Source organism: Pyxicephalus adspersus, chromosome 5 (assembly GCF_032062135.1).
Source record: "Pyxicephalus adspersus chromosome 5, UCB_Pads_2.0, whole genome shotgun sequence".
Taxonomy (NCBI): domain Eukaryota; kingdom Metazoa; phylum Chordata; class Amphibia; order Anura; family Pyxicephalidae; genus Pyxicephalus; species Pyxicephalus adspersus.
Window position 1 is genome coordinate 103,158,416 of NC_092862.1, and position 12,692 is coordinate 103,171,107.

The 12,692-nt window shown below is 35.8% G+C and overlaps 1 protein-coding gene across 2 annotated transcripts in view; it reads right to left on the reverse strand.

The window, feature by feature from the left end:
* NEK11 (NIMA related kinase 11) overlaps nucleotides 1-12,692 on the reverse strand; it is a 158,934-nt gene that overhangs the window by 17,231 nt on the left and 129,011 nt on the right. Inside the window, exon 16 of one of the 2 annotated variants that reach the window (XM_072412329.1) lies at nucleotides 10,186-10,724. The exons of the other annotated variant lie outside the window; for it this stretch is intronic. Within the exon in view, the coding sequence (XP_072268430.1) occupies nucleotides 10,517-10,724 (208 nt within the window). The 3' untranslated portion in view covers nucleotides 10,186-10,516. Of the gene's footprint in view, nucleotides 1-10,185; nucleotides 10,725-12,692 lie in introns of those variants that run through there. 2 annotated transcript variants of the gene reach the window in all.

Genomic DNA, 12,692 nt, shown 5'->3' on the forward strand with positions numbered 1-12,692 from the left:
GAATAGGATTGCACAAGGATATATGTTTCCTCAAAGTAAAGGTATTTTTTTTTTTTTTATGAAAGATATGCTTTAACTGCTCACTGCTGCCTTCATTTTTATATTGTTTTACTACACTACATTAGCATCTCACCCGAGGAAACAGTTCAATGGGGTAAGGAAGTAGTAACCACACTGTAACCTCCACACCAATATAAACAGAAGCCTCACATTTTCTTTTGTCTTTATGTCTCAATTTCACTTTATCAGCTGTAGCAAGAAACATTGACAGATGAGCCAGTAGGTTTCTTTTTTTTAATGAACCTAAAGCATATGATTGTCTGTCAGTGATCACATAATCCAGAATGATTCCTAATTGAAGCCAGTACTGTCAGTGACAAAGCAGTTTTGGAGCTAGAAATCTGTCCTACTCCCGGCTTCTAGTTTAATAATGGAGAATTGTGCTGATGAACAATAATCTATAACTTGCAGGTAGAAACTGCTTAATGTAGCAAATATAAAGTGAATGCTGCAGAAATGTGTATTTTGCTAGCTAATTATGGCAAAATGCATAATGTTATGTTTGACAAATTATCAATAATACTGTAATGTAATGTTGTTGGCCTCTGCCATTGCTTAAAGAGAAGTGCAAGGTAAAAAAATTATTTGACTTACTAATGCTATCCTTTAAACACAGCACCTGGTTTACCATCAGAAATCAACCAATTTAACCTAAATCTGTGTTCTGTGTAATCTCTTTTGGTATAAGCAGATAAACCTTAGGATAATATAAGGACAGTAGGAGTTCACTTCCTGAAGCCTGTGCCATGTACAAGTAGTTCCCGGATTACATACGAGATAGGGACTGTAGGTTTGTTCTTAAGTTGAATTTGTATGTAAGTTCGAACAGGTACATTATTTTAATAAATGCAATTAGGACAGGTTTGTTTCAACATATTATTAGGCCGCATCGTGTCAGTTACTGTATTAAATCCTCACTGTGAGTTAATCACAAACAAAGCAAAAAAAAAAAAACCTAGACATTCATTAACTTCTGGAGCAAGCTATGCTTTGATATGCAAAAAGGTGATTAAAGCGTTACAGAAAGCTTAGTTTCAGCTGTGTTTAGCAAAAGATTTCTTCTGCAAGTCATGCAAACCACCCCCTTCACCCATCAAGCCTCCGTTCTGCACACGAACGAGCAGGGAAGCCCAGTTCGTATCTAGGAGTAGTCTGTGTATCGGATGTCCTTAAATCGGGAACTACCTGTATACCAGTACATTATTCTATTTTTACTTCCCTTATCACCAATCACATTTACATTTCCAAGGCTGGTTTAAATCACATTAACTGGCTCCTAAAACTCGTAGCATCATTTTTTAGCAAGCATCAAGGAGTTCCAGCATCACCAGCAAGTGTGTTCCAGGGTCATCGGAATATACACCTAGAAATAGGTTACACTGTCATTGTACTATTATGACTATGTTCCTAGGATACAACCCAAGATTTCATGCCTAATATTTAAATAACAAGCTGCATTTAAATTAAATTAAAATAGAATTTAGAACACGTGGCAAAATTCACCAATAATAGTAAAACATTAGAAGCTTAATCTTATATTATGTGTATTGTTTGTCTCTTTGCATAAAGAAAAATAAATGTAGCACGGGACTAGATGTAAAGAATTACAAATCCAGTGGGGTAAATGATAAACACAATGGGGCTAATGTATTAAAGCTCTCTAAAACATGAAAAGAAAGACTTTTATGGAAGTACCTGAATGATCCAGAAAACCTGGAATGGTTTTGCTGCAGAACTGAAAACATTTTCTAAATAATACTAAATGATTTTAAGTGATGCATTCCTTCATGTAGTAGTAGGTAAATAGTAGTGAAAGGTCAGTAGAAATGTACTTATATGTACTTGTAGGATCCAAAAAGTATAACTAAACCCCGCCAAACTAACCTGTCCCCGTTCTGTTGCAGGCTGCTGCCATCCTTTTCTTCTCTTCCTCCTTGCGATCTTCCTGTGATGGAGTTCATTTAGTTTCAGCAAGCACAACGGAAGCAACTCAGCTTTTTTGTTAGTTTCACGGAGAGATCAGGCAGGTAAAAAGGATTATTGTGGATGGGACATTGCCTTTCCCTTTCTGAAATAATACCCTGCTTGATCCAACATTTTTAAAAGTGGTACTCTAACCCCCCTAGTGGTAATCCGTGTTGACTCGGGGTGGATTTCCCATGCAAAAAGCGGTAATCCCGAGTCACACTCGGGGGTTGCCTAATACATTAAAAAAAAACAATTACCTGGATTCATTGTCATTCCCCGGCATCCTGCTGGTCCCCGCAGCTCCTCCGGACACGTCTTCCTCCTTTGGATCTTCTCCTGGTGACTGCAGAGACAATCTCCAGGGTTTCCCGGTGACGTCGGTGCATGCGTCGGTGCGGGCGGGTGGATCAGCGGGAAATTTAAATAATTTTGTATTGGATTCAAAACAAAATAGCTGTATTAAGTCCAATACAAAGAATTCTTTATCTAACATATATTATACATGCAACTGTACAGTTATATGTTTAACTATTTTTTAACAGATTTTTGTGGGGTTCTTTTAAATTTAAAAAGTTTATTTTTAAATGTATTAAATATTGGACATATTTCAGTGAGTTATGCCTAAGAATTATAGGCCTACAATGTAAAATGAATTTTCATGCAGAAAAATGTAACGCCTTTTGCGTGGAAATACGGAGAAAATTAGAACGCTAGGGGGGTTAGGTAGACATGAGTTAATGTATGGAGTACTATAAACAACCTTTACATATAACAACCTTTACATTGTACTTCCTTCACTTTTATCTCTACAATCACATTCACACGGGCATAATCATTTTTGAAGGATAACTTTGTATGTAGTGCATGTCGATGTACATAATAGAAATTTGCACAGCAACATATACAAATACAACAATTGAATTAATTCACTATACAAATTGTTTAAATACAATATACTCAAAAGTTTTAATTTTTTCATGTTAGTTACTTCCAGCAGGCAGCCTCCCCCCACCTTGCTTCTGTATTTTATATTGCTATACATACTGTGATCAATATTGGATTGTGAGTAGCTGATAATGAAATATACAAATTCTAGAGCCAAAAAGAGAAAATCCTGTAGTGCTTTGGATATGGAGTGCTTCACATATTTATCTCATCAAATTTTTTCTTATAAATGTACTCATTTACAATTTAGACCTAATGTCAAACAAACTGCCTAAGCAGCAGGTTTGTAGTGATCACATATTATTACACAGAGACATTATTATTACACACAGCGCCAACATATTACACAGCACTGTACAAAGTCCATAGTCATGTCACTAGCTGTCCCTCAAAGGGGCTCACAATCTAATGTCCTTACCCTAGTCATTTGTCTTTAATACAGTCTAAGGGCATATTTTAGGGGAAGCCAATTAACCTAACTGCATGTTTCTGGAATGTGGGAGAAACAAGAGTATCTAGAGGAAACCTACACAAGCACGGAGACCTTGCAGACAGTGAGGCTGATTCATCAAGCAAAATCGGAAGCTCGCTCGCGCATTCATATTCGCGATCCTAAATCATACGCCGTCGCGCAATTCAGCAACTGAAAGAGCTCGCGGCCGGAGCCGCGCATCTGCAAGCATCCGGCTTGGCAGTGAGATGCGACTGAACGAGCGCATATGACTCCAGCCCGCGGTAAACCGGCTCGATATAACGGCGCGAAAGTACGCACGACCAGCGAGCGTGGATTTCATTGATAAATTAGGCCCAGTGTCTTGGCCAAGATTGGAATGTGGACCCAGTGTTGCACAGGCCACAGTGCTAACCTCTGAGACACCCTGCTGCCCCACGTATATGAAATTTATGGTGATAATAATGTTCAGGTCCACTTGTACACATTGGTATAAATAGAAAACACTTTCCTTGGTTCCCAATAGATGAAATAAGCAAGATACAGAAACAGCCACCTATTACAGATAACTGAGGTTTATTTCTACTGCCCCTAAGTATTTCTTGAAGTGCTTCCCAGCATGCAGTGTTTCTAACAAATGGACCGTCTTTCTGCTGAAGCATGCAAGTATGATGATTCTTCACAGTTTACGTATCACTACCTAACTGTGTGGGCTTTTGTTCTCTAAAATTATTAGCTAAACTCTTATGTAATCATGCTAACTAATAATTTCTAAAAACTGGATCAAAAGAAAAACTAATGCCCACAGTAATTAGGCATGTGGTTTGCTGTCACTCAGCTTTAAAAAGCTGTCAGCTGAAATCGGTTGTCATAATTATAGTCTTGCCATTTAGGACTTGATTTGGTCTATTTAAAATGACACAAAGCTATATATGAAGTACAGAAACCCAGAACAACTTATAAGAAATCATCTTAAAAAAAATAATGAATGAAAACAGTAACACAAAAACATATTTGACAATATTATACCTAAAACATAAAGGGGTGAATATGATCTTCTACATATGGACCTGGAAGATTTCCACCAGGTAATGTTTAGGGAATGTCAGATTCACTGCTTTTTAAATGGACCCCAAGGAATAACATCATAAATAATTAGGTAACCTAAACATCCCTGAAAAAATCTATATCATACAATGACATTGCTTGTAAAATGCCTATATCGCAACGGGTAATGAAATCTGACAGCCTATGTGAATAGTCACAACAGATTAAATTACAAATGACACCGCAATGAATAAAATAACACACCACCTTATAACAAGATCTCACAACGGATTACTTAATAAATAATGCCAATACTGCATGAAACCATATGACAGGGTTTCAGAACTGATTATATCATCAATGACATCACTGCTGGCAAACCTATATGTGACACTCTCAGGCTTATTTAATAAAACAGTGCAAGGAGCTGGGTGCAGAGTACAGAATCTATAGCAACCTCAATCCATTCTGCATAGCAATCAGCAATTTGCTTGCAGAGATAACTTCAAAAACCCATTTATTAATTTAGTATCCTGTTTGCATTATTCACCATTGCCTTTGCAGCATAAATAAAACACAAATAGCACCATAAATAATTGGTAACACCATAGATAAAATATATATAAAAAAAATGTTCTTACCTACAATAGTAGTTTAGACCCAAATTATCAATAAATCCAAAATGATAAGGCCTGTGTCAAAAAAAATATTCAGTACAATTCTGCAATTCATGGGCATTTTTCCATGTTTTATCCATTAAAAAATGCTTCAAGTACCGAGAAATAACCAATAACCAGAGTAGGTCAAATCCTAGGTGCTCCTAACACAGTGCCATTGATGCTCAGAAAGTCTTTGCCAGTGTTTCTTAACCAGGGTTCCATGAAATACTAGGGTTTATCCAAAGGTTGCTAGCAATTCTTTGAGCCATGAGCCCAAAATGGGCCTCTCTGGTCAGCTTAAATGACCAATGATCTTTTTTGCTATCTGTAGTGACATTCTCTGTGCTGGCCATCAATGTGATGCATTCATGCATTCTTCTAACTGACCTCTATGTTAATTTTACTGTGAGCTGTGGATATAGTAAATATAGCAGGGGTTCCCTAAACTTTCTGATGACCACTCGGTCTGTACGCTCTCCCTGGTTAAATCCAATACTCATGCAGCTTACTTGTTGTTCTGACTCTCTCTATGCATCCCCTGATGAAGCCTTCTAACGAAACGGGTAGAGACATTTGAGCCTTGATACATCTGTTGCAACTCATAGTCAGATGATTTTATGTTTAGTTAGCAAGGCAAATCCCTAGTTGCATCTAGGAATGCCTTTATTTCAATAAATTTGATTTTTGCTTTATATCATTTGTCTGTGTATTATACCAATCATTAACATTTTTGTGCTATTCACACTGATTAGCACACAAATACACTTAAGAAATTTGCCTAAAAACCCTATCTTTCTCGTCTCTTTATGCTTTGATCCTCTATGGGGTTGGCAGCTGTATCAGTAAGACCAAGGGTGGGGGTCACTTCTTCTATTTACACATATGTATGTTCCCTAAAACATTATTAATAATATTATTATTATAACATAAAACAATATAAAACATAAAAATTATTTTAGGTTTCTCTCGTTTAAAAGTTCAGGTAAAGCCGGTCTTTGCAGTGCTGTCAACCCTGCCTGCTGGACTTTAGAATTCTGCCTAACCCTACCCTTCTCCCTATTTCTCCACAGATAGACTTTTTCTTTGATTTGTCTTGATTCCCAGGAAACCTGCCCATGCATGGTGTGTGGAAATAGGGCTTTTGAGAGATATAGTTCTGGATGCATGCCTGCTTCAGTAAGAACTGAGTTTCCAGTATCTGCCCTTACAAAAATGACAAAAATGTTTAAATGCCTGGTGATGATGTCACAGGGAGAAATAAAATTGTTTCTTGGGGCAGTGGCTCGGAGGTTAGCACTCTGGCCTTTGCAGGGCTAGTTTCAATCTCGGCTAGGTCACTATCTGCAGGAGTTTGGCCACAATTTTAAATTCTTCAACAGTGACACAGTGCTTTCTACTTATTATGGTATTTATTGGCAATGTATGAGTATGCATAAATAGTAACTCTCTATTTATGCATATTCATACATTGGGCTTGATTTAATACCGGCTGAGGAAGATACACTTTCATCAGTAAACCTGGGTGATCCAGCAAGCCTGGAATGGATCTGGTCCAGGATTTAAAACATTTGCTAACAAAAAAACAAATGACTTTTAAGAAATCCATTCAAGGATTGCTGGATCACCCAGGTTCACTGAACTGATGAAAATGTATTTTCTCCAGCCTTGGAAAGCTATAATAAATTAGGCCCATTATATAAATTATAATACAGTGATTTGACTACCTTATAAGTGCAGACTTCTTATGGAAAGCATATTAAAAATTACACATATGGACTAACGTGATTATTCTACGGCCTGTATATTCTTTACTTGACTATGAACACGCACATGAACTTATCATTATGGCTCTTCACACATTATGCATGTTCATTGATCAGTTAAACCAGACAGAGCAAAAAGTCACAACAAACATCTGAGCTTGATGTCATTTTTATTGACTAGTTTTCATTGGATAAAAAGCTGTGATAAACCATTCCTCCAAATTTCTAATTATTCTTCTTGCTGACCCAGGCCTTTCCTTTATGCAGTTCTATTATGATTTATACCTAGTAATTTAAACAAGTGGGAATGCTTCACTATTACATTAATTAATAGTAAAAGTGCCACTATGGACATTTCAGCTCTAAAATGTCATTTCATTGACTGACAATTTAATTGTTCCACATGGAATATTCTCTATTAGATGAAAATGCAAACTGTTTTACATTATATATACAGAATAAAGATGATTTTTCTACGACTTTGTATTTCCAGTGTAAAATATATTTATACAATGTTGTCACACACATCGTTAAAACTAATCTACCTAGATTAAAAGTGATCTGTAGTGGTACCCAACATACAGCCAGACCATAAATTAGGATGGGAGCACAGTGGGCTGAACAATGAGTGCCAATGGCTCCCCAGAGCCCCTGTATGATTTAGAGCTGGAACCCGCCAGGTTTCAGTGTCAACTGTGGTCCAACTCTGTACCCAAGAACTAAAGTGATCAGATGATGCACCTTCTTCACAGTGCTGAATATAATGCAGTTGACTTGCTAAGCAAAGTGAATTTTCAGCCAGAAATTTCTTCTTAGATTAGCATATGAGGTGAGGCTTTGCTGACTTCATGCAAACATGTGCAAGCAAAAATTATGATTTTTACACTTTCTTGTATGTGATTGGGCATTCTTTGCAACATGAATCTTTATCACATTCAAAAATCTAAGTGAAATTTGTATTTTCAAATTAATAAATCACTGCTAAGTGAACATCTTACATGACTATAGTTAATTTCTTCCAATTTAGGCTATGTACACACATCAGATAATTCACACCCAATACAAACAGACGGGCTCATCTCAAGCGAGAATCTGACGTGTACAGAGGTCACCAACATCGTCCATGGATTCATCCTGATGAATAAATGAACGTCAGATGATGAATGACCAGACTAGAGGTGAAGGGAGGTTAGACAGGGGTGCCACTTGCTCGTTCTCCCCCCTTCCCTCTACATAGAAGAGAATGGCACTGTGTGTACAGCGCTTGTTCGTTCATCTGTCAGTCTTTTGTTGCTGGAAACAATCATGAAAGATTGTTTCCAGCGACAATAATTGATGCTAATGGACTGCTTTTTAAAGATAAATGCCCAGCTGGCATAAAAACAATGAACAATGACAACCCCCTCCTCACATTCATATGCAGAATATATTGCTCTTTAATCTAGGTAGACCCTAATAGAGAGTATTACCTTTACCTTAGTCCAGCAGACTTCCTCTACATTGATAGTATGACAACTGGTCCCCTTAAGGCTCCACTCTTCTTCAGTAATGTGGCTGTCCTCTCAATGATTTTATCACATGCAAAGTATGACCATTCAGATCCTGCACTGTATGTAATAACATTGAGGACCCACACACATTTCAGAATATAAGAGAAGACTAGAGGGATGGCTGCCTTGAAAATTTCCAAAATTGCATATTACATCTTCTTAAATATAAAAAGCAGTATATTCATCATATAAAGGGTTGAAATGGAATATGGAATAATACGGCTGCTGTATTCTGCATATATATGATATAAAATACATTCATATAATTATTGATAGGTCCACTTTAAAGGTACATGGCAGTTTTGGAAACACAATTATGAAGATACATTGTAGTTACTAAAAAAATGTAAATGTCATGAATTTATTATACAGACTACATTTTAAAATTTACATTAGCCTAACAATGAAACACACTGAAAATGTAAATGTTACAATCTCCAGAGAAATCTTAATCTAAAATCCACTAATTAGATCAAATAAGATCTTTGCCGTAAGCCCAATATTCTCTCAGTTTGGTTTTAAGGAAATGTCAGTATAATTCTGAAATAATACACAGAAGACATAGAGCCTCATTTATCATGGTGTCCCATATAACTAATATTATACTTGAAGCATCCAACTGGAATCTCCCTTTCAAGCCTGCACTTGGAAGATGATAGCATTTTGGTGATTGCTTGTTTAGTAGTACAGAATGATGATGCTCATAAATAAAACCAATAACATCTAGCCAACTATACCTTATTTAAAAACATTTTGGTGCAGAGAGTTTAGAGCAGTGATCCCTATTTATCATTTAGTCTGGTAAATGATCTTTTTATATACCTACTTAGTACCTACAGGGTACCTACCTAGGGTTACATTCCCTTCTACAATTTCAAATCTAAATTGTAAAACGGACAGGTGGAAATTGGTGGTTATGGGCAGCACAGACAGTTCAGATATTTTTCTGTATAGGTTGGAGGACACCCACCACACCACTAAAAAAAAATAAAAAAACTGTAACTGTTAAAAGCAAAGCACGCAGTGGTAATTAAGAACAGTAGAGTATTAGTTATCTTTCAAGTATCAGTTTTATTTTTCTTGTAATCTATTAACATAATTATATGCTGTTTGCAATTTATGTGTGTATATATATATATATATATATACACACACACATCTAAATATATTTGTATGATGTCACTGCTCAGTAAAACATTTATAAATCTCTAAAAACCAACACCGTCACATATAGACATTCACATTTAGCAGAAAGAAAGAAAACAAATTGCACTTTATCTACATATTCTATATATATATATATATATATATATATATATATATATATAGGAAATTGATACAACAACCCAAACAAAAATTAGGTTGAGTGGCTCTTTACTAAGACTACTTTATACCATTGCCTGTCTGTAGTAAAGTAAATTACTGTCCTTTCAGTTTATTTTGTTTGACACTCCTTTTGATTTGTCAATAACTAGATATAGTGGAAGTCTATCTGAAAAATCTCTTTCATTTACACATATTTAGGCAGCCCTCTACAAGCCATAGTTTTTGGTAAATCTGGTTGTACCTTCAAGATGTTGAGGATGCTTTAGATCTGTTTGAACAAACCATTTTTCTACTTTTTTTTTCTAATATATAAGTAAAACGATGAAGCAGTGCATAGAAAATATTGTAAAACATATCGCACTTTTTTTTTACACATTTTTGCACTGATAGATAAAGTGCAATGAGAAAAATAAATGTAACAAATTTAAAAATATTTTAATAAATTTTTAGCCAAATGGTTTTTCACTATAAATAACCCAAAACCATGTATTGAAAAAAAACAGTCACATCATACAATGTCAAATCTTCACGGTTTCACTATCACAATGTTTGACTTGTATATAATACTGCTGTAATCAGAGCAATGTTTCAAAAGTTCATATTATATTTCCCCCTCTAGTGTGCTGAAAATATTTGGCAGCTGAAGACGAGCAGCTGTAATCTGCCATACAATCTGTAGCCTGTTGAGATGAATATTGGTAGCACATGCCTGTGGATGTCTCAGAATTTCTCCAGGGGTAAGTAAAATCAGGCTTTGATAAGCCTTGACGATGCAGCAAGAAGCTCATCTTCAAAGTACAGGATCTGGTCTACCAAGAAACAGTCACTCGCCCTGGAAACAAGAGTCTCAAGATGCTGCTTCACCTCTTTTTCACCAAAGTTATTTTTTCGGGCATACTTGAGATAATCATAAACCTTTTGAAATGTTCTTTCTCCCAAACTTTTCACGGCTGACCTAGAAAACACAAATAACAAGGCTGTAAATAAAACATACATTTCTAGCTGTAAATAAATAAAACACTGCATCCAAATGCTTGAAAGATTCAGATTCTCCGACCAATTGTGTCTTAATTGTATTCATATCAATTTATCATAGTAGTGGAAAATATTTTAAAAATATGAAGCCATGTTTCTAATAAATGTAAAAAATCATAAGAAGGCTCTGTTGGGTCAATGTGAACAATGGCAATGGTACAGCCTCAGCTGCATAAACTGTCTTCTCAAAGCACTGGTGTTACAAAAGGGAAAAGCCAATCAGCACTGAGCTTGTTTTAGGAAAAGGTCCATTTTTGGGCCCCCATTTTTTAGAGTACCCACCTTATGCTCAAACACAAACTGGGCTGCAGGGTTTTGCATATAATTTGCCATCTTGCTTTGGAAGCAGAAAATTTGCTTATGTGTTGCCATTACATTCAGATACCAATATGCCTGAAATATTGATCTAATAGTCCATTTTAAGGCTTTACAAAAGCAAGTATTTTGGTTATTATTACGGTTTTGCTTAATAATTTGTTGCGCCAATTAATTTTGGTAGTGCTTATAAATAATCCAATAAGCAGACTGAAAGTCGGGCAGTGGCATGGTATAATTTCTTAAATACCAATGGGAAGTACTACATCAATCTTTGCAGTACAATGCATGACTGTTGGGTTAGCACAATTTATTTAATATCAGTTATGTCTCACCAACAATAATGCTTTACCAGTATATACTGGTACATGTATACCATATATGAGGTCATCCTAAAGGAATGCAGCATATCCTTTAACTGGCATCCTTATAAGGTAAAATACTGGTTTAAGGGATGATCATTGGCCAGTACTGGTCAAACACTGGCCATTGTCTCAGTTTCCTGGATAGTTAAAAACACAGTACCATGCTTAATAACTAGTCTTGACCAGAGCTTGCTGGATGCAACATGTTTCTTTGATCATCTGCCAAGTTATTGATTTCCAGCAGAATCTTTGGGTGAATTCAGTTTTCTTCCGCAGCTAAGTATCTTTTGTTACCGCTTATTAATTGTTATTACAGTATTGCATTGTTTTGTTTATCTATGTTAATATTAAATAGTATCATCATTCAAGTCTTTGTGTTATCTCTCTTTGTACACTTCAAATTGAACCCATCAATATTTGCATAAACTGTCACAAATTATATCCGTGACATAACAATGACCCAAATCAAAGTTTTCCTAGACCTGTTGCTGGACCTACACATCACCTGGGATATACATACAAGTAGCCATTGGAAAAATACTTTTCCAAATATGCATTAAATAATTTTTTTCTAGCAATGCTGCAAAAGATAAAATGTGTAAATGGTGCAACTTAAATTACCAGTGTGGCTAATTGGATGATAAAGAATACCTGCTAGATGTATACCCAGTAATTTCTACAATATATCTCTATGTGCATATTATTAAAATATATGATCCTTTATATGACTGCTTCCGTAAGTAGCAGTTTTATTCACATTTATCAGCGCGGAGCTGGAAAAACTCTTGGAAATCTTGTTCTGCTCTAAGCAAACCTTAGGCAAATTATGTTCCTTTGCACGAGTAACTACACTACAACACTAGCCAAGAATACTTGGCAGCTGTGATTCATTTGATGAGCTACAGCAAAAAGTAAATTCAGTTTTCTAAACCTATATAATCAGTATCAAGTCATTCTCAAAGGATGCTGCAAGGTCAGCTTTAATGTATGAACCAAAAAAGAGTTTCACATCTATGGAAAGGGACAATTTATGATGCAGACAGTATTCCAGATTATCATTAAACTCATAAAGGTTTGTGGTATAATATAGACTAGTACAGTATAGTATAGAATAGTTAGTAATAAAGTGATCACTTTAGTGACACTTGTGTCATTGGTTAATGGAGTTTTAAATAAAGACTAGGACAACCATATTAAAGTTAACTACG